This window comes from Cetorhinus maximus, chromosome 1 (genome assembly GCF_964194155.1).
Source record: "Cetorhinus maximus chromosome 1, sCetMax3.hap1.1, whole genome shotgun sequence".
In the NCBI taxonomy this organism is placed as follows: domain Eukaryota; kingdom Metazoa; phylum Chordata; class Chondrichthyes; order Lamniformes; family Cetorhinidae; genus Cetorhinus; species Cetorhinus maximus.
The window spans coordinates 90,039,491-90,060,970 of record NC_135879.1 but is presented as its reverse complement, the minus strand read 5'-3'; the positions used below and the strand labels follow the sequence as shown (position 1 = coordinate 90,060,970).

General features: G+C 40.4%; 1 protein-coding gene across 2 annotated transcripts in view; it reads right to left on the bottom strand.

The window, feature by feature from the left end:
- The window catches only part of bmp2k (BMP2 inducible kinase), a 140,847-nt gene that overhangs the window by 72,517 nt on the left and 46,850 nt on the right, over positions 1 to 21,480 (bottom strand). For both annotated transcript variants that reach the window (XM_078543643.1, XM_078543653.1), the window contains exon 2: positions 10,460 to 10,578. In XM_078543643.1, coding sequence (XP_078399769.1) covers positions 10,460 to 10,578 — 119 coding nt within the window. The remainder of the gene's footprint in view (positions 1 to 10,459; positions 10,579 to 21,480) is intronic.

Below are 21,480 nucleotides of genomic sequence, written 5' to 3'. Positions count from 1 at the left end.
TGAAAAGGCATTATCAATGGAATAATTGGGACTTTCTGAATGTCAGGAATGTTTACCTCCTTAGCCAATGAAATTAAAGGATACGGAAAGAAACTGGGTGAATGACAGAGAAGGAAATTAGGGTGTATTAGCGTCAAACTGCAGGTAGAAACAGAAATAAGAGAGAACAAAGGATTAAGAGAGAAAAAAAGTGACCAAAAGGACAAGAAAGTAAACTTTGAAAATGGTGTGAACTTGCCATTATTTTCGTAGCAATTTCTGGGCATTGGATCTCTGACATGATTAGAGGCTAATTTCTTTCAAGGAGGATAAATTGGAAGGGGGTTATTCCATGCCTTCCCAGGCAGCCTGGCTAATAGCCCAGAGCAACATTTGACAGATGCTTGAAGCAGGTTGCCAAACTTCTAACCATGATTGGTACATGGGATAGAAAGAGATAAAAGCAATTTTTTTAAAATAAAGTATCTTATTAAAAGCAGAACTGTATTTCCAGACCTCAGTTAGGTCTGTTCTACAAGAAAGGATTGCAATAATCCACGATAGCACCATGGGCGGTACTATGTTTCAGGTGCACATTAATTCATCACTTTCTTTGCATTATCCATGTTGTCTCCCAGTCCTGATGCTACACAATGTCACACATTTACATACTAAACCATTGTTTGGGCAATAACATAAAAGTAAAATACTCCAGTTGCTAGAGATCTGAAATAAAAACAGAAGGTGCTGGAAAAACACAGGTCTGGCAGCATCTGTGGAGAGAGGAACAGAGTTAACGTTCCGAGTCCAATATGACTTTTCTTCAGAACTGAAGAGAGGTAGAAATGTGATGGGTTTTGTGCTGTTGAAAAAGAGGGGAGGTGGGTCAGGTGGAACAAAAGGTAAGGTCAGGGAATGCTTAGAGGGCAGGGGAGATTAAATGCCAAAGATGTCATGGAACAAAGGCAAAGAGAATGGTAATCATAGTAGTAAAGAAGCAAAGCATTGGTCTGGAGTAGGTGTTGATAGCAGAATAAAGGTCAGCTCTATCTGAAAGCAAAAACATGAAAACATAATACAAAATGGCACTTAGAGAAGAAAATATTCAAAATGGGAAACAAAGTTCATGGTCTGAAGCTGCTGAACTCATGAGGTAAGGAGACCACTGAAATTGAATCAGGAGAAATTGGTGGGTCAAAATTCAGAAACTACTCTCCTGGATTACATATCAAATTTCAGGGAAAGATTGAACAGAGCATGTGAGTTGGCTAGGGAATATTTAAAGATATCATAGCAAGTGATGAAAGTTGATAAGAAGGCTAAAATTCATAGTTTTGTTTCTGGAGCGAAAGCGCTGTTTTGTTACCAGTACTAGGTGATCCATTAAATGCAAGATTTAGTGGGCCTTACAGAATTGAAAAGAAATTGAGTGAAGTAAATTATTTAATAAATACTCCAGATAGAAGAAAGCAACAGAGGGTGTGTCATGTAAATATGCTTAAAAAGTACAGGGAAGAGGGGCAAAAAGAGGTGTTAGTGATGGTGGATGATGAGAAAGAGGTAGAAATGCAGGACTCGGAAATTGATTTTCCTCTGATCAGATTGGATAATGAGGGGGGTGCTTGAAAATTTAAACGCAATATTGAGTTACCTTCCAAGCAAGTGTCAAAGTGATTTGGAAAAGCCATTGCAGTCACACAAACTCATTTGTGGAAATAAGTTGGGAAAGACACATTTAGCTTTACATGATGTATATATAGAAATATCATCTTCAGTGAGGCAACAACCTTATAGATTAAATCCAGCAAAGTTATCACCAGTACAAAAAGAAATTGATTTCATGCTTCAAAATGATATAATTGAGTCTAGTTGCAGTAACAGGAGTTCGCCTGTTGTACTGGTACCGAAGCCGGATGGAACACCGAGGTTGTGTGTGGACTATCGAAAAGTGAATACGGTGACAAAAGCAGATTCATGTCCCATACCACAGCTGAAGGATTGCATTGAGAAAGTGGGACAATCAAAATTTATCACAAAGATTGACTTGCTAAAAGGATATTGGCAAGTACCAGTCGAAAAGAGCAAACGAGATATCAGCTTTCTTAACACCAAGTGGACTATATCAGTTTAAAGTCATGCCATTTGGTATGAAGAATGCACCTGCGACATTTCAAAGACTGACAAAGTAATTGCGGGTCTAAGCAATTGTGTGGTTTATATTGATGATCTAACTGTTTTCAGTCAGATGAGGGAGGAGCATTTACAGCATCTGGAAGAATTATTTACTCGACCACAAGAAGCTAATTTGGTGATGAACTTGGATAAAAGTGAATTTGCAAAAGCTTAAGTTACACATCTAGGCCATCCCATTGGACATGGTAAGATGGCTCCGAGAGATGCGAAAGTCAAGGCTATCGTGGATTTCCCATTGCCTACAACAAAACGAAAAGTTTTGAGATTTCTGGGCATGAGTGGATTTTACTGGAAATTTGTACCAAATTTTAGCCAAATGGTTGCTCCACTGACTGAACTATTAAAAAACAAGAAGTTTCAATGGACACACAGACCATCATCCTTTGAAGTTTTTGGACAAATTTCGAGACAAAAGTGCAAGACTTTTCTGATGGAGTCTATTATTACAACCATTTAATCTACATATACATATTGCTGGAAGAGAAAATCTGTTCGCAGATGCATTATCAAGAATTTGAAGCTTAAAGGAAAATGGGGCATTTAAAACAAAACCTGGACACTGAACTGGAGTGATTTCTGTTGATACCAAGGGCTTGTGTATATATATTATGTTAGTGCATGCATCTGGTAATGTAATAGGGTAGTGATTATAGGAGATAGTGTGATATGGGTTATTAAAATTAAACCGTCTTTTAGAATTATGACGGTTCATTTTCTGATCGAGGGGGATGTCATGAAGCTATTAATGTATATAATATTTTGAAAGATATTTTTCTTTTAAAATTAAGTTTTAGTCTATGGGTGTGTCTTAATTGAGTTAAAGCCAACTAGTCTGGGTGCTTTGATGGGTACTAGTTTTGATATGCAAGAGAGATAGTGTGCATTTGCATTTTTTGAATAGAGCATTCAAGAAGTAGGGTGAAAATTGACACCTTTCTAGCAGCTACCAAGCAATATGTTTATATTACTAATAAAGTTGGTACTATGAAAGGGTTTTTATTGTTAGAGAGGTTTAGTTCAGAGGTTGTTAATACAATGAGAATTAACATTCGATGGAGCTGGTAGGTATAACTTCAGTAGTTTTCGGGTGTGCAGAGCAGAGGCAATGTGAGATCAAAAGGCAGCTGCAAGCCTCCAACTGGCCCTACAGGAACCAAGTGAAAGAACCTCATTTTGAATTCATAAGGTGAAAATGCTTTGCCTGGTGTTTGTTAAGTCTATGGGTTGCTGTTGCCTTAATGGAGATTAGTTTGGAAATTTGTTAAAAGTTATGATAGTGTAATTTGTAACCATGTGTATATCTATTCTAACCTGTGTAAATTAATTAAATGTTTCCTTTAGTTTAATGTAAAACCTCGAGAACTGTGGTCTGACTCCTGCTTTTAGAGTCGCATCTCAAGCATAACACTTAAAATCATAGGTTATGACAGTTGTTTAAAGTTTCTCTCTGGGATTTTTAAATAAATCCGCATTACCAGCTGCATCGGTCATAACAGGCGGTAGGACATATTGAGAAAGTGGTTAGCAAAGCATATGGAATCTTGGACTAGAGAGATAGAGATATTGAGTATACAAGCAGAGAAGTTATGCCGAACTTATATAAAGCTCTGGTTTGACCGCAATTAGAGTACTATGTCCAGTTCAGCCTGCCGCCGTGATCTTCTGGTCCCATCGCAAGTCAATGGGCTTCTGGCTGGAGCACCGCCTCGCCCGCTATGGGTCCCACCCACAACGGGGCCGGAAAACCACTGTCCTGGTCTCCACACTTAAGTGAAGTAGTGTAAATGATAAGTTGAAATCCCCGTGGTGCCATTAATTGGGTCAAGGTTAATTGGGTTAGCTGGATCAATGTGGCCAGAGAAACTCTGTCTTAACAATTGAGATATTCAATTAATAATTGGGTTAGCTGGAATAACGTGTTCACAAATACATGCAGTTCATAGCACCCTCGCCTTTGAATCAGAGGGTTGTGGGTTCATGTCCCACTCCCAGAAACCAAGAACTGTGATTGTACTCAAAAAGAGTTGCAATCTGTGACTGTTGATAACTCGAAAGAGTTTCACAAATACATGCGAGTATCTAAGAATCTGTACGGAGAACCCAGGATGGAAGTGCGCGGTGGGGTTAGAGCACTTAATGTAACAAATGCAATTGGGTCTGACACACTGGATGGAGAAAAAAAATTAATTAAAGCTGCTTGATGGACCGAGCACAGTATAATAGCGCACTTGAGGAACTGAGCGCAGGATACCCAAAAAATTAGGAAGAATTGGACTGGGGCTCAGAGGGGTCCATCACTAAATTTGTTATGGATAAACATAAGAAACAAATTAGGCCCATGCAGAAAGATGGATGGGATCCAGGTGGGACCCCGGAAGTCCAGAAGACGTGGTGGAAGGGACAAAGGAAAGATAAAGGGGAAAACAGGACAATAATTACTAAAAATATTTATCTGAACTTATGTCAGAAACACAAAAACATGCTCAGAATCAAAGGCAGACATCAGCAAATGTAGCAGCCGCACGACCAATGAGTAACCAAGATGACGATAGTGACAGTGACTGAGATGACAAAGACGAAAGATATTTGAAAAGAGATGCCGCCGAGAAATGGTGGGGTGGAATGAGGGCTGGAAAAAGCGATCTCCTCTGCCCTACAATGAAGCTAGGGATAATAAGCCATCTGCACCACCAATCGGAATGGCGCCAGTTAACCAACAAGGAAGGAGAATTAAAAGGGGAAATTGTGTGTGCATCAGCTGTAGGGATAGTTGTAATTCTTGTGTATGTCTGATTTCCCTGTGTGTTTCTAAGACAGTTTCATATATTTGTCACTGACTTGATCAACTCCTTGTGGTCTGGTTCTGTATGTTGTTTCCAGTTGATTAAGGAGTGAATGCAATTCTTTTTGCAATGGCACTTTGGGGCAGTGTGGCTGTGATTGTAAACTTTGTTGCTTTGATTATTCTGCAAGTCAACTCTTGAAGACTCTCCCTTTGTCTCCCGTATGCTGTGTGAGGCAGATGTAAAAGTTTTCTTGAGTTTTTACTTAGTTGTTTCAAAAGGTACCTTGAAGAAAGAACTGGGACTCATGCCTTAAGTTATCTTTTTGCTTTCTTTTTTAAAAAAACACATGCTATTTGTTTTGTTTTGATTTAGTTTTAAGGTGTAAGGTAAAGTGTATGAAAGAGAACGCCAGGTACAGTGCGGGAAGCTTCCGGAGAGAATGTGTGTGTGTAATAAAGATTTTGTGTGGATGTTGTACGTTTTAAGTTTTTTCCTGAAATTGAGATTCTGAAATACTAAGTTTTAGCACTTTCCAGTTTAAAAGAAATTTCACAATGGGAAGTGTTATCTAGGTTAAGGGAGAAGTAACTGAAACAAAGTAAACATTTTAAATTATAAATTTGAGTTGAATTTCAGGTCAAAGTTCTAATTAGAATTTTATTTTGCTAAACATGTGGGAATCTTAATCCAGACATAAAACTAACTCACACGCGAGGGCCTAAATTTGGAGGCAGTTAATTGGAACTTACAAAAAACCCAAACTGTTTGTTTCAAGCTCAGACTACCTAAAAAAGAGTTTAATAGTTGGGAAAATAGGGGCAATTTGAAATGGAGTTGAATAGCTCCATCCCTTTTACAGGGATACATGAAATTTTGTTTTTATAAACTGATAATATGTATTTGGACTAAACTAACTAATTTGGCCTTAAGCCAAATGAATCTTGTATTTTTTTTTAAACTAGGCGGACTATGCAATTAGCACAGCAAGCAACTGTAACATCTTTAGAAGTCAAGGAACTTTATCACAGTATTGTGATAATTTGAACTGAAGGTTTTGCCTTTTAAAAAAAGTGGCCTTAACACATGCAGATTTGTTACTATTTATTATGTTTCAACACTTGGTGTTTGTAAATTAGTGTAGTTGACTTGATTCCTACAACAGCATACACTCCTGTCTCTGATAAACTGATTTTAAAAACACCAAGCCTGGATATAATTTTTGAAATTTAAATTGATAATTTAAATTGGTATGAGTTGCTGTTCCATGCACTCCAAGAGAAAGGGAATTTGTGTTTATAGAGATCAATGGAATTTTTCAAGGAAAAGTTAATAAAAATAGTTCAGGTAGAGCAAGGAAGAATCTTTTTATTGTAAGAGAAATAAATTGAACACACATTTAGAAAACAATATTATTGTTTGAGTTTTGGACAAGTTGCATGGAAACAATATATCGTAATGATTTGGTGGGTTGCCTAGTGAAATGTTATCTAAGATACAGAACAAGCGAACATGTATCATCTGTCCTTTTAATTTTAAGCATTTATATGCTGCTAGTTTGGGAATTAACAGTACTCCTGTAAGTGAATAAGGGATGTTGTTCAATGAGGTGATTTGCATGAATAATAATGGGGTTTTATCATCAGTGGCTCTCTGGGTTTATGGAATGGAGACCAAATTACAAAAAAAAGTAAAGTATGTGCAGATCACACCACTCAGGAACTAAAGAAAAGAAAGAAATACACTAGTGATGAGATAATGGAGGAGTAATTACGGTCTTGTCCTGCAGGAAACTTGAGGCTCTAAGAATGTTTTTTTTTGAACGGTTAAAATAATCCTCATGAGAGTTAAACATGCTAGTAGGTATGTGCAAAGGTGGAATAAGAGATTTCCTTATAGCTCAACTAACTAACTTCTATTTTGAACTAGTCTGGATCTACACCGCTGGACGAAGACAAAAGCAAGAATTATTATCTAAGGAATTAAATGAATAAATTAATAGGGCATGTTAAGGCCAGAATCGGATGGAATGTTTGATTTCTGGAAGGAAAAAAAGGGACAAACATTATTGTTGTAGTGGGCAGTAATTTCTTCAATGCTCATGTATAAGATAATAGCTAATGGAATGTGTAAATTTTATGAAGAAAAGCGCTTGAGGGTAGGAGATAAATTTGAGAAAGAACACATCATAACAAATTGGGATCAAACATCATGGGTATGACCCATGTAAATTTAGTGAACATCAAGAAAGCGCAGATTAGACCAGTAGTTTGGCAATTTTCTCTTGGTAATGTTTGTGTCCTTGTTTGAGTTTTTTTTTTAAAACAATTGAATGGCAATTGATGTACTGACCATCACTGAAGGTATTGGGACCATGAAGGAGGTGGTCAGCAAAGACTTGGCCCACACACACATATACATGGCTTGAACTTTCGATAAGATTATGTGAAGTCCAGAAAGAGCAACACGATATTGGGATTCCAATACAAGTGTGTAGTTGTGGTTAGACATGAGTCTGTCACATAAATATGGAGTGACTAACATGTGAAAGTGCATGGCACTGAAGAATGGATTCCACACCTGTTTAGCTACTGGACTATGGCACGACATGGTTAAGGCAGTCAGAATAATACAAAGGAGTTTTTAGATTATCAAGGCATTGACACATACTTCCTAGAGAAACTGATTTCATAACAATTGGAATAAGATTTAACACAAGAGTAGAGGGCATAGAACAAAGTTAATGGAGTTTGTGTTGGGTAATTAAAGGGTTAGGAAAATAATGAAGGGAAAATAAGGGAATACGTACAAGATGGATACAAGTAAGGGAAGAACTAGTGGATTGGGACTAGAACTTGGAGTTTTAGAACAGGCCAAGGAGGAGTTCTGAACAATTATTGGAAAAAGGTTGCTTATAAACTGAGCAGTATAATCCCAGCAATAAAGGAGAATTGCAGTGACCGCCCAACATCGGTCACTTGGGCCAAGCATAAACTGCAGCAGCTGATCGATGATTATAAAAATCACATCACTCCTGGGATTGAGAAACCAAAGGGAAGAAGGAAGCGTGGTGTCCTTGGGATATCGGGGGTTTACTTGACAGTGCTAATTCAGCCCTAAACTCTTGTATAAATGACTATTCCTCGTAGGACGCAGGAAATTGCTGGACTTCAGTTTGCAGCCCGAGGGGCCAAATATGCTCTTACAATTGTAGATTTACAAGGAATAGGATTACTCAAAGGATTAAGACTGTTGGGCTGATCTATAATAGGCTCGGCTGGCTCACAATCTAAGGGTCAAGCCTGTGCTGTGTTAGCCCAAAATCTTGTTGAAAACAGAATAGCAGATATTGAAGATATCAGATTTGGAACAGTGCCCAGGGTACACTGAAATTGGTAGCTTGAGCCTGATTAACCTGTCACCAGAGTCCAGATAATTATTGTGACAGTGAGTGCAGGGTGGCGAGGTGGGGGGATGCAATGCAAACAATGCCCTCAAGTTTTTGTTAATCATGCCCCAAGGGGAGCATAAAGTTAAGTCCCTAGGAGTGGCACAGGGCGCGTTGGTATATAAATTGGCTCACATGGATATGTAACAAATGGAACTGATGGTATGTTGGCTCATGACTATGGATGAGTGCTGTGTGGAATCACATTATATCATGTGCACCTACATTACTTCAGGGCCACTAGGCAACAACTCTACTGTAACAATCTCGGTGGAACCACTGAAGGGGCCTTTCGAGCAGTCCAGACATCCCCATCTCAGTGGTGCTTACTAACCAACTAAAAGAACTATCTCTATGGGGGATTGAGTTGCCTGAACAATAACACGTTCTGCCTCCAAGTTTCAGATTCATTCGCCCTGGAAGATTTTCATCTGGCAGACAAAGCCTTGATGAGAATGATCTTCAACCCGTAGTGAGAATGATAAGCTACGCACAGATGACACACCAGAGAAAGCTGCCTATATGGCAGTAAAGAAAGCACATGGATCACCAAGGACTTCCTAACCCGTAGCCAACAAGTAACCACAATAGAAGAATTATGGTGCAACTGACCACCAAAGTGGCAAAAGACTAGAAGACTCAGCCAGTGGCAGCACTAGAACCAACCACTTGTCATATAACTGGTGGGAAGTGGGCCGTATGGCCGCCGGAACTGCCTCTGCAATCATCTTGATCATCAGCATCTACATTTGTTACTATCAAAAGGCAATGATTACGCACATCGTGCAAATGGTAACAATGTCAAATAGGGCTTGCCCCGGTCCTGACCACTCTGATACCACTCTCTAGGGAAATCTAATTATTGAGAAGAGATTGAAAGCCCAGATTCAACCCTATCAATTGGATACAGGAAAGATCATAAGAGGCCAAACTATTTTAGAATGCAAAACTCGTGAGAGTCCAGCAGGATTCCTGAACACCTTCATTAGCATTCTCAGAGTGGCTCCCTGGCCAGTAGTATAGCCAGGGTCCAAAAGGGGAGACTGAAGTAGTGTAAGTAATAAGTTTAGTAGTGTAAGCAATAAGTTTGAAATCCCCATATGGCCATTAATTGGGTCAAGGTTAGTTGGGTTAGCTGAAACAATACGGCCAGAGAAACTGTCTTATTGATTGATTGCTGCAATTGTTAATTGGATAAACTGGAATAACATGTTCACGGAAACTTTGTCTTATGATGCATAGCTTCCTCTATGGGGGAAGTCTAAATATGGCTACTGTAACCATTGATTAGAAGAGAAGGACTCTCCTTTGCATGCATGCTTAACAACCCAGTTTAATTCTACTCCCTTTGGATTCCGTGTGGTGACTGACATACCCCAGAACAGAAAGACGTGATTGTCCTTGAGGGGGTGCACAGGAGATTTACCAGAATGGTTCCAGGGATGAAGGATTTTAGCTACAAGGTTTGGGTTGTTTTCCTTGGAGCAGAGATTAAGGGGAGATTTGATAGAGGTGTACAAGATTATGACAGGTTTAGATAAAGTAGACAAAGAAAATATGTTTCCATTAGTTGATGGTACAAGGGCTAGGGGACACAGATCTAAGGTTTTGAACAAGAGATGCAGGGATGATGTGAGGAAAAGCTTTTTACCCAGCAAGCGGTAATGACCTGGAATTCACTGCCTACAAGAATGGCAAAAGCAAAGACAATGAATGATTTCAAAAGGAAATTGGATGGGTAAATTGAGGGAAATAAACCTGCAGGGCTACAGGTAGAGATCAGGGGAATGGAACTGAGTGGATTGCTCTACAGAGAGCCAGTATGGATTTGATGGTCTCTATGTGCCGTAATGACTATGACTCCTACAAAGACTTGACTAGTCTCATTTTAGAATTCTGCTCATCAACCTTGATACCAAAACTCTACCTAGAATTATCTCCTAAAAAGACTAAGGGGATTTAGTACAAATGGATATTTGAGAGTAGTCTTCCAGAATTCAGCACAAATTACATTTTTGATTCACAATTTATGCACCCAGAATCAAAATTTGCTTACCATAATAGTAACTTCCCTTTTGCAGATGTTCAGGTCATCCGCATCATTAACATACATGCGTTTCAGGGCACAGCGTACTCCACTGTGAGTTCGAGCTAAGAACACCAAGGAGTATCCACCTATAACATTTAAAAAAAAGATTTTAATGCAACTCAAAGCAATTACTTCAGACAAAAAGCACTTTGTGAATTGCACAAATTTAAAAACTCTGACTCCAGTGTTCTACCTTAATAGCATTCACATAGGAACATTGGACTTAGGAACAGGAGTAGGCCATTTGGCCCCTTAAGCCTGCTCCACCATTCATTAAGATCCTAGCTGATCCGGTTGTGGTCCCAATTCCACTTTCCATCTGCCCCCTTGAACCCTTGACTCCCTTGTCGATCAAAAATCTGTCTAACTCTTCCTTGAATAAATTCAATGACCCAGCCTCACTGCACTCTGGGGAAGAGGATTCCACATACTAACGATGCTCAGAAAAAAAATTCTCCTCATCTCAACCTTAAAAGAGAGACCTCTTATTCGTAAGCTGTGCCCCCTAGTTCTAGTCTCCCCCATAAGTGGAAACTTCCTTCCGGTAATCTACCTTATCAAGTCTCGTCAGGATCTTATATGTTTCAATAAGATCACCTCTCATACTTCTAAACTCCAGTGGGTATAAACCCAACATGTTCAGCCTTTCTTCATAAGGTAAGCCCTTCACCCCAGGGATCAGTCACGTGAACACTCCCTTTACTGCTCCTAATGTAATTATATCTTTTTTTCAAATAAGAAAACCAAAATTGTACACAGTACTCCAGACGTGGTCTCACCCAATGCTCTACACAGCTGCAGAATGACTAAAAAAGTGAGAGAAAGTTGAGTATGAGAGAAAGCTGGCTATTAATATAAAAACAGATCGTAAAAGTTCCTACAATCATTTAAATGGGAAAAGACTAACGAAAAAGCTAGTTTTGGTCCTTTAGAGAGAGAGTCTGAGGAATTAATAACGGAAAACAAGGAACTGGCAGAGGTTATTTTGTGCTCGTCTTCACTGTAGAAGACTTAGAAAACTTCCCAAAGATACTTGAAATTCAAAAATTGAATGGGGAGGAGGAACTTTAAACAATCACCATCACTCTGGAAAAGGCGCTGAGAAAACTATCAGACCTAAAGGCTGACAAGTCCCTGGAGCAGCTGGCCTGCATCCTAGGGTTTTAAACATCTACATAGGAGGTTCATTGTTTTAATTGCTTTTATTACTTTGCTTTCCATAGAATCGGGAAGATTTAACAATATAATCCACTAGCCTCTCGCCCAGGTTTATAGGAATTAGTAAAACCCTGAAACAGTAGCTCCACAATTTTCCAGTCAACTTTCAAACACAAATTATCTTGTATTTATATAGTACTGTTAACGTAGAAATATAGAAACATAGGAAAACAAAAGCAGGAGTAGGTCATTGGGCCTTTCGAGCCTGCTCCGCCATTCAATATGATCATGGCTGATCCTCTATCTCAGCGCCATACTCCCACTCTCTCCCTATACCCTTTGATGCCTTTAGAGTCTAGAAATCTATTTCCTTCTTAAATATATTCAGAGACTTGGCCTCCACAGCCCTCTGTGGTAGAAAATTCCACAGGTTCACCACCTTCTAAGTGAAGAAGTTTCTCCTCATCCCAGTCCTAAATGGCCTACCCTGTACCCTGAAATTGTGACCCCCTTCTAGACAGCCCCCAGCCAGAGGAAACATCATCCCTGCATCCAGTCTGTCCAGCCCTGTCAGAATTTTATACGTTTCAAAGAGATCCCCTCCCATTCTTCTAAACTCCAGTGAATACAGGACTAGTCAGCCCAATCTTTCCTCATACGGCAATCCTGCCATCCCAGGAATCAGTCTGGTCAACCTTTGTTGCAGTCCCTCAATGGCAAATATATCCTTTCTTAGATAAGGAGACCAAAACTGCACACAATATCCCAGGTGTGATCTCACCAAGACCCTGTATAGCTGCAGTAAGGCATCCTTGCTCCTATACTCAAGTGCTTTTGCAATGAAGGCCAGCATACCATTTGCCTTAACTGCTTACTGCACCTGCATGCTTGCTTTCAGTGACTGTGTTCAAGGACACCCAGGTCCCTTTGTACATCAACATTTCCCAATCTATCACCATTTAAATAATACTCTGTCATTCTGTTTTTCCTACCAAAGTGGAAAACTTTACACTTATCCACATTATACAGCATCTGCCATGTATTTGCCCACTCATTCAATTTGTCTAAATTACCATGAAGCCTCTTAACATCCTCCTCACCATTCACATTCCCACCTAGTTTTGTCTCATAAGAGACATATTAACATAATAAGACATCCCAAGGCACTTCACAGGAACATTACTGCACAAGATTTGTCACCAAGCCAAATGGAGATACTCAACAGATAGATTTTCAGGAGTGTCTTAAAGGAGGAAAGAGAAGTGGAGAGGTTAAAGGAGGAATTCCACGGCTTGATAGCTGAAGGCAGGCCACCAATGGTAGACCGATTAAAATTTGGAATGCTCAAGAAGCCAGAATCAGGGAACACTTCTAGAAGATTGCTAGGGATTTTTTTTTTCAGGATATACAATAAAAGCAGTCCAGATTTAAGTTTACAGCCGCAACATGGTCCATTACTCACTCCTGTTCTATTGTGGAGGCTTATAAGTTTGAGACAACTGCTCAATGGAGGGCAAATACCAACACAGACCGGCTGGACTAAACAACAATTTATGAGTTGCAATTTTCATGCAATTCCTATGAAACAGTACTCCTCCATGATGATCATACATTGGCGTATGCTTGGAGTGAAGCGAGGTGCACACACTTGGTAAGGGAACTTGAACATCAAGACTTGCTCAGTCATGCCTTTACTAATTGAGCTAGCCAAGTCTTGAGCATAGCTGTTCGACTCGACCTGTATCAGGTCAATACAAGCAGGTAATCCTCCTGATATCATCCTCACGAATGTACCCATCACAGACACGACCATTCATAGGCATTGGTAGGAGTCACCACCAGAAAGCCTCTTCTCCACGGAGTGGACATCCTCCAGCATGCAGAGTGGCAATGTGCAATCACTGCATAAATTGAGACAGCCGGAAGAAATAGATGATAAAAGATGGGAAAAGGCTTGAATCGACCATAAACACTGGCATGGACTGCCTGAGTTGAATGGCCTGTTTCTGTACCATTAATCCCAATTAATCATATGTATTCTTCAGTTGCCTGGATGAATGCAGCTCCACCAACCCTGAAGAAGCTCAACACCATCTTAAACAAAGTAGCCCATGTGATCGGCACACCATCCACCACTGCTGCACAGTGTCAGCAATGTGTACCATCTACAAGATGCATGGCAGCGATTCAACAAGGCTACTTTGACAGCACTTTCCAAACCCACGACCTCTACCACCTAAAAGGATGAGCATCAGGCATATGGGGTCACCACCAATTTCCTCTCCAAGTCACTCATCATCCTGACTTGAAACTATATCGCCATTCCTTCACTATTCCTTAGTCAAAATCCTGGAATTCCCTCTCTGACAGCACTGCAAATGTCCCCTACATCACATGGACTGCTGCAGTTCAAGGCAGCAACTCACCACCACCATCGCAAGAGCAATTAGGGATGGGAAACAAATGTTGACCTTTCCAGAATGCCCACTTCCCAAGAGCAAATTAAAACTGTTCAATTATGTCCAATCCACACGAGATAAGAATAAATCCAACTTTCCTATATATTAACCCATCAGACTCAGCTCAATCATCAGTCAGGTGATAGAAGGTGTCAAAGCCAACATTAAGTGACACCTACTCACCAATAACTTGTTTCCCGCTCCTCACTTCGGGTTCCACCAGTATTACTGGGCTCCAAGCCTCAGCACAGTTTTGATCCAAGCATGAACGTACCTTAAAGTGCAGCACTCTCTCATGTGTTCGTCTCCCGAGTGGAATTTTACCCCACTGACTTTGATGTTGGGCTCAATTTCCTCTATGATTAAAAAGATGCTATGACCTCAAGCTCGTATTAACAAAAATAATAAGAAATAGAAACAGCAGGAGGCCGTACAGCCCCTTGAGCCTGCTTTGCCATTCAATAAGATTGTGGCTGATTGATCTATGATCTCAATTCCACTTAGCCACCCACCGTCCTCGATTCCTCGAGAGTCCAAAAATCTATCTCAATCTTGAATTTACTCACTGATTGAGCACGCAAAGCCCTCTCGTGTAGGGAATTCCAAAGATTCAAGCTCTCTGAGAAGAAACATTTTTCAACTCAGCCTTAAATTACCCTGTAATCTAAGACTATGTCCCCAGTTCTAGGCTTTCTAACCTGGGGAAATTATCTCTCAGCACCTATGCTATTAAGTCCCCTCAGAAACTTATACAATTCAAGGTGATCACCTCTCATTTTTCTGAACTAAAGGTATAAGCTTAATCCACTCAGCCTCTCATCATAGAATATCCCTCTCATCCCAGGAATAAATCTAGTGACCCTCGTTGCATCACCTCCAAGACAGGTATGTCTTTCCTTAGATGAGGAGACCACAACCCTGCTCAATGCTCCACATGTTATCTCACCAAAGCCCTGTAGGAAGACTTCCTTACTATTTTACTTCAACCCCCTTACAATAAAGGCCAAAATGGCATTTGCCTTCCTAATTGATTGCTGTACCTGCATGCAAACTTGGGTGCTTCTTGGATGACACCCAAATCCTCACCCAATATTTAAAAGTTTCTCACTATTTAAAACATTCTGCTTTTCTATTCTTCTTGCATCTATACTGCATCTCATATGTTATTGCCCACTCATTTAACTTGTCCGTAAGCATACAAAGCGGCGAAGAGGAGTGGGAAACCAGGGGATTGGGAAGCCTACAAAGACCAACAGAGGACAACTAAAAAAGAAATAAGGAGGGAGAAGATTAAATATGAGGGTAAATTAGCCAGTAATATAAAAGAAGATTGCAAGAGTTTTTTTTAGATATATAAAGGGTAAGAGAGAGGCAAAAGTGGACATTGGGCTGCTGGAAAATGACGCTAGAGAAGTAGTAGTGGGGAACAAAGAAATGGCAGAGGAACTGAATAGGTACTTTGCATCAGTCTTCACAGTGGAAGACACGAGTAACATCCCCAAAGTTCAAGAGAGTCGGGGGGGGGGGGGCAGAGGTGAGTATGGTGGCCATTACCAAGGAGAAGGTGCTAGGAAAACTGAAAGGTCTGAAGGTGGATAAATCACCTGGACCAGATGGATTACACCCCAGAGTTCTGAAGGAGATAGCTGAAGAGATAGCGGAGGCGTATGTGGTGATCTTTCAGGAATCACTGGAGTCAGGGAGGGTCCCAGAGGACTGGAAAATCGCTAATGTAACCCCCCTGTTTAAGAAGGGAGTGAGGCAAAAGACAGGAAATTACAGGCCGATTAGCCTGACCTCGGTCGTTGGTAAGATTTTAGAGTCCATTATTAAGGATGAGATTTCAGAATACTTGGAAGTGCATGATAAAATAGGGCAAAGTCAGCATGGTTTCATCAAGGGGAGGTCATGCTTGACAAATCTGTTAGAATTCTTTGAGGAGGTAACGAGCAGGTTAGACAAAGGAGAGCCAATGGATGTTATCTACTTGCACTTCCAGAAGGCCTTTGACCAGGTGCCGCACAGGAGGCTGCTCAGTAAGATAAGAGCCCATGGTGTTAGAGGCAAGGTACTAGCATGGATAGAAGATGGGCTGTCTGGCAGGAGGCAGAGAGTGGGGATAAGGGGGTCCTTCTCAGGATGGCGGCCGGTGACTAGTGGAGTTCCGCAGGGGTCAGTGTTGGGACCACAACTTTTCACTTTATACATTAATGATCTAGATGAAGGAACTGAGGGCATCCTGGCTAAGTTTGCAGATGATACAAAGATAGGTGGAGGGACAGGTATTATTGAGGAGGCGGGGAGGCTGCAGAAGGATTTGGGCAGGTTAGGAGAATGGGCAAAGAAGTGGCAGATGGAATATAACGTGGGGAAGTGTCAGGTCATGCACTTTGGTAGGAAGAATAGAGGCATAGACTATTTTCTAAATGGGGAGAGAATTCAGAAGTCTGGAGTGCAAAGGGGCTTGGGAGTCCTAGTCCAGGATTCTCTTAAGGTTAACTTGCAGGTTGAGTCGGTAGTTATGAAGGCAAATGCAATGTTGGCATTTATTTCGAGAGGACCAGAATATAAAAGCAGGGATGTGCTACTGAGGCTTTATAAGGCTCTGGTCAGACCACATTTAGAATATTGTGAGCAATTTTGGGCCTCATACTTCAGGAAGGATGTTCTGGCCCTGGAGAGGGTCCAGAGGAGGTTCACGAGAACGATCCCAGGAATGAAAGGCTTAACATATGAGGAACGTTTGAGGACTCTGGGTCTATACTCGATGGAGTTTAGAAGAATGAGGGGGGATCTGATTGAAACTTACAGAATACTGAAAGGCCTGGATAGAGTGGACGTGGGGAAGATGTTTCCATTAGTAGGAGAGACTAGGACCCGAGGGCACAGCCTCAGAGTAAAGGGAAGACCTTTTAGAACAGAGATGAGGAGAAACTTCTTTAGCCAGAGAGTGGTGAATCTATGGAATTGATTGCCACAGAAGGCTGTGGAGGCCAGGTCATTGAGTGTATTTAAGACCGAGATAGATAGGTTCTTGATTGGTATGGGATCAAAGGTTACGGGGAGAAGGTGGGAGAATGGGATTGAGAAACTTATCAGCCATGATTGAATGGCGGAGCAGACTCGATGGGCCGAATGGCCTAATTTCTGCTCCTATGTCTTATGGTCTTGCAGCCACTGTGTCTTCCTCACAGATTACTGTCCTACCTAGTTTTGTATAATGAGCAAACTTGGGCACGTTACTTGTTGTATCTTCATCTAAATCATTAATATAGATGGCAAATAGCTGAGGTCCCCCACAATGATGCTAACAGTACTCCACGGCCTGCCAAATTGAAAACATCCCATTTATCCTACTCAGCTTTCTGTTCATTAATTAAGCTTCTACCCATGTTAATATACTACCCCACAACACATTAGCCCTTATGTTGTGTGCTAACCTGCTTTGGCACCTTGTCCAATACCTTTTGGAAATCCAAATATACTGCATCCACTGGTTCCCCTTTATCTGTCAGTCACAGCCTCAAAAGCTCCAACAGACTTGTCAGACACTATTTCTCTTTCGTGATGCCACGCTGGCTCTGCTTCATCAGATTCTGGCTTTCTAAGTGCCTTAATACCTCCTTAATAGATCCCAGTATTTTCCCGGCGACTGATGCCAGGCTAACTGGCCTATAGTTCCTGGTTTTCTTGCTCCTTCCAATCAAAACGTTTACTACTTCCAAACTACTGGGGCTATTCCTGAGTCCAGAAAATTATGGAGGATCATCACAGTGCATTTGCCATCTCTGCAGCTACCTTATTTAGAACCTGGAATGTACACCGTGAAGTCCAGTGGATTTGTTGGCTTTTAATCCCATTAGTTTCGCTAATAGTTTTTCCCTACTGGTAGCTACTTTAAGTTCCTTACTTACATTAGCCTCTTGATTCCCCACTATATGTGGTATGCTTTTTGTGTCTGCGACTGTGAAGACAGACAAAATATTGTTTAACGTTTTACTATTTTCTTATTCCCTATTACAATTAAACATAAGGACCAACATGTACTTTTGTTACTCTCTATTCACATACTTGCAGAATTTTTTTACAATTTGTTTTTAAATTTAAGAACATAAGAAATAGGAAGAGTGTACCATACAGCCATTCCAGGCTGCTTCACCAGTCAATACTATCATAGCCGATCTTCAGCTTTTCCACCCACTTCCTATATTCCTTGATTCACTGAGACGCCAAAAATCCATATCAGCTTTAAACATATTCAATAATAGAGCATCCATAACCCTCTGGGGTAGTGAATTCCAAAGATTCACAACCTTTGAGCAAAGAAATTTCTCATCTGAGTCCGAAATGATCTGCCCCTTATCCTAAGGCTGTGCCCCTGTGTTCTAGATTGACCAGCCTGGGGAAACAACTTCATAGTGTCTACCGTGTTAAGCCTCATCAGAATCTCATTTCTTTCAATGAGATCACCTCTCATTCTTCTAAACATCAGAGAATATAGACACAATTTACTCAACCTATCATCATAGGACAACCATCTCATACCAGGGACCAATCTAGTGAACCTGCACTGTAATGCCTCCAAAGCAACTATATCCTTCCTTAAATATGGGGACCAAAACTGTGCACAGTATTCCAGGTGTGGTCCCACCATAGTTCAACACAATTGTATCAAGACCTCCTTATTCTTGTACTTCAATATCCTTACAATACAGGACAACATGCCACTTGCCTTCCTGATTGCTTGCTGTACCTGCGTGCCAATGTTCCATGCACCTTGTATGATGAGAACACTCAAGTCCCTCTAAACATCAACATTTACAAGTTTCACAGCTTTTAAAAAAAATTCTGCTTTTCAATTCTTACTATCCAAGTGAATAACCTCACACTTCCCCAGATTATACTCTATCTGCCACTTTGTTGCCCGCCCACTTAACCTGTCTCTATCTCTTTGCAGCCTCTTTGTGTCCTCCTCAGTTTGCATTCCCATCTTACTTTGTATTGTCAGCAAACTTAGATACTTCACTCTCCGTCTCTTCATCCAAGTCAATAATATGGATTGTTAATCGCTGAAGCCCCAGCACTGATCCTTGTGGCATTCCACTAGTTACAGCTTACTAACTTGAAAATTAATCCCCACTCTTCGCTTCCTGTCCGTTAACCAAGCCTTTACCCATGCTAATATATTACCCTCAACTCCATGAGCTCTTTTCTTGTGCATTCACTTTCTGTGTGCCACCTTATGGAATGTCTTTTGCAAATAAAAGTATCTACTGGTTCCCCTTTATTTACCCTACTAGTTACATCCTCAAAAACTCTCAAACTTGTCAAACACAACCACCCTTTTGTAAAACCATGTTGATTCTGAATGATTATGCTATGATTTTCAAAGTGCACTATTAAGACTTCTTTAATAATAGATTCCAGCAGGTTCCCAGTGACTGATGTCGGGCTAACTGGCCATATTTCCCTGTTTTATCTCTCCCTCCTTTCTTGAAAAGCAGTTTTCCACTTGCTAACTTCCAATTCACTGGAACCTTCTAGAATCTAAGGAATTTTGTAAGATCATAACCAATGCATCCGCTATATTTGCAGTTATCTCTTTCAGAACTCTAGGTTGTGGATCATCTGGTCCTGGGGATTTGTCAGGCTTCAGTCCCTTAATTATCTTCAATACTTTTTCTTGGTTATGTTCGGTTCCTCACTCTTATTAGCTTCTAGGTTACCCTCTATTTCTGGTATGTAACTCTGTCTGCTACTGTGAAAACAGACAAAACATGTGTTGAAAGTCCCTGTCATTTCCTCATAAAAACTTCTTCTATCTGCCTCTAAGGGTCCAAACGCTTACTTTAGCGACTCTCTTCATTTTTATACACTTGTAAAAGCTCTTACAATCTATTTTCATTTTCCTGGCTCGTTTACTCATATTCTATTCTTACCCTTAACTTTGTGGTGGCCCTTTACTAGCTTCTAAAGCACTCCCAATCCCAAGATTTATTACAATTCTTTGCAAAATTATAAGCAGCTTCTGTTATTCTAATAACACTCTTAAGCTCCTTAGCAAGCCATGGACAGATCTTGCTGAGCCTTTGTTTTTCAATTAAATGTAATTTTGAATATTTTGAATAGTTTCTTTAAATGTTTCCAACTGTTTATTTACTGTCATACCATTTAGTCTATTTTAACTAAACAACCTTAACCAGCTCATGCCTCATTCCGATGTATTTAGCTTAAGTTTAAGACCTGGTTTGTGATTTGAGTATGTTGCTTTCATACTTAACATGGGACTCAGTTTATTATGATCACTAGTTCCCAGGAGATCTTTTACTTTGAGATTACTAATTAATCCTGCCTCATTATACAATAGGTCCAAAATAGCTTTATTTCTACTTGGTTTCAGTATTGGACCAGAAAACTGTCAGGGAAAAAAGTTCTACAAACTCTCTTCTAGATCACACTTGCCAATTTGATTGATCCAGTCAATATGAAGATTAAAATCCCCACAATTATTGCATTGCTTTTGTTACACACTCCAATAATTTCTTGTTTAATGCTGTCTAACGGTATAACTACTGTTACAGCATCTATAAATGACTCCCACCAGTGTTTTCTGATGCCTGCTATTCCTAATCTCCACCCATACTGAATCTACTTCATCATCCTTCCTTACTAAGGTCCTTATGTCATCCTTTATTATCGGGGCTACCCCATCTTCTTTGCCATGCTGCCTGTCTTTTCAAAATTGTGTGCGCCCTAGAATATTTATTTCTCAAACTTGATCACCATGTAAACATGTCTCTGCAATGGCGATGAGATCTAAACCGCTTATCTCTATTTGTGCCACGAGTTTATCTATCTTATTGCAGAAGTTTTGCGCATTCAGATAAAGAGCCTTTAGTTTCATTTTTTTTTTTACTACTATTCCCTGCAATTACATTACTCACTAATGCACAGTTACTTTTAAACTCATTGCCCTTTCTGCTCACCTTTATCTGCATCGCTACACTGTTTTGTTGCCTCGGCTTTTTTCTGTGAATTTCTAAATCTCTCTTCACCTGAACACTCACCCCCCCACCCACTAGTTTAAAGCCTTACCCATAGCCCTAATTATATGATTCATTACAACACTGGTCCCAGCCCAGTTTAAGTGGAATCCATCCCAACAGAACAGCTCTTTTTCCTGAGTACTGGTGCCAGTGTCCCATGAATACAAACCCTTCCTTCCAACACCACCCTTTGAGCCACATGTTTAATTCTCTAATCTGCTTGGCCTTTTGCCATTTGGCATGAGGCGCAGTAACAGAGATGATTAGCTTTGATGTTTGGTGTTTTAATTTAGATCCCCACTCCTCAAACTCCCAACAAAACATC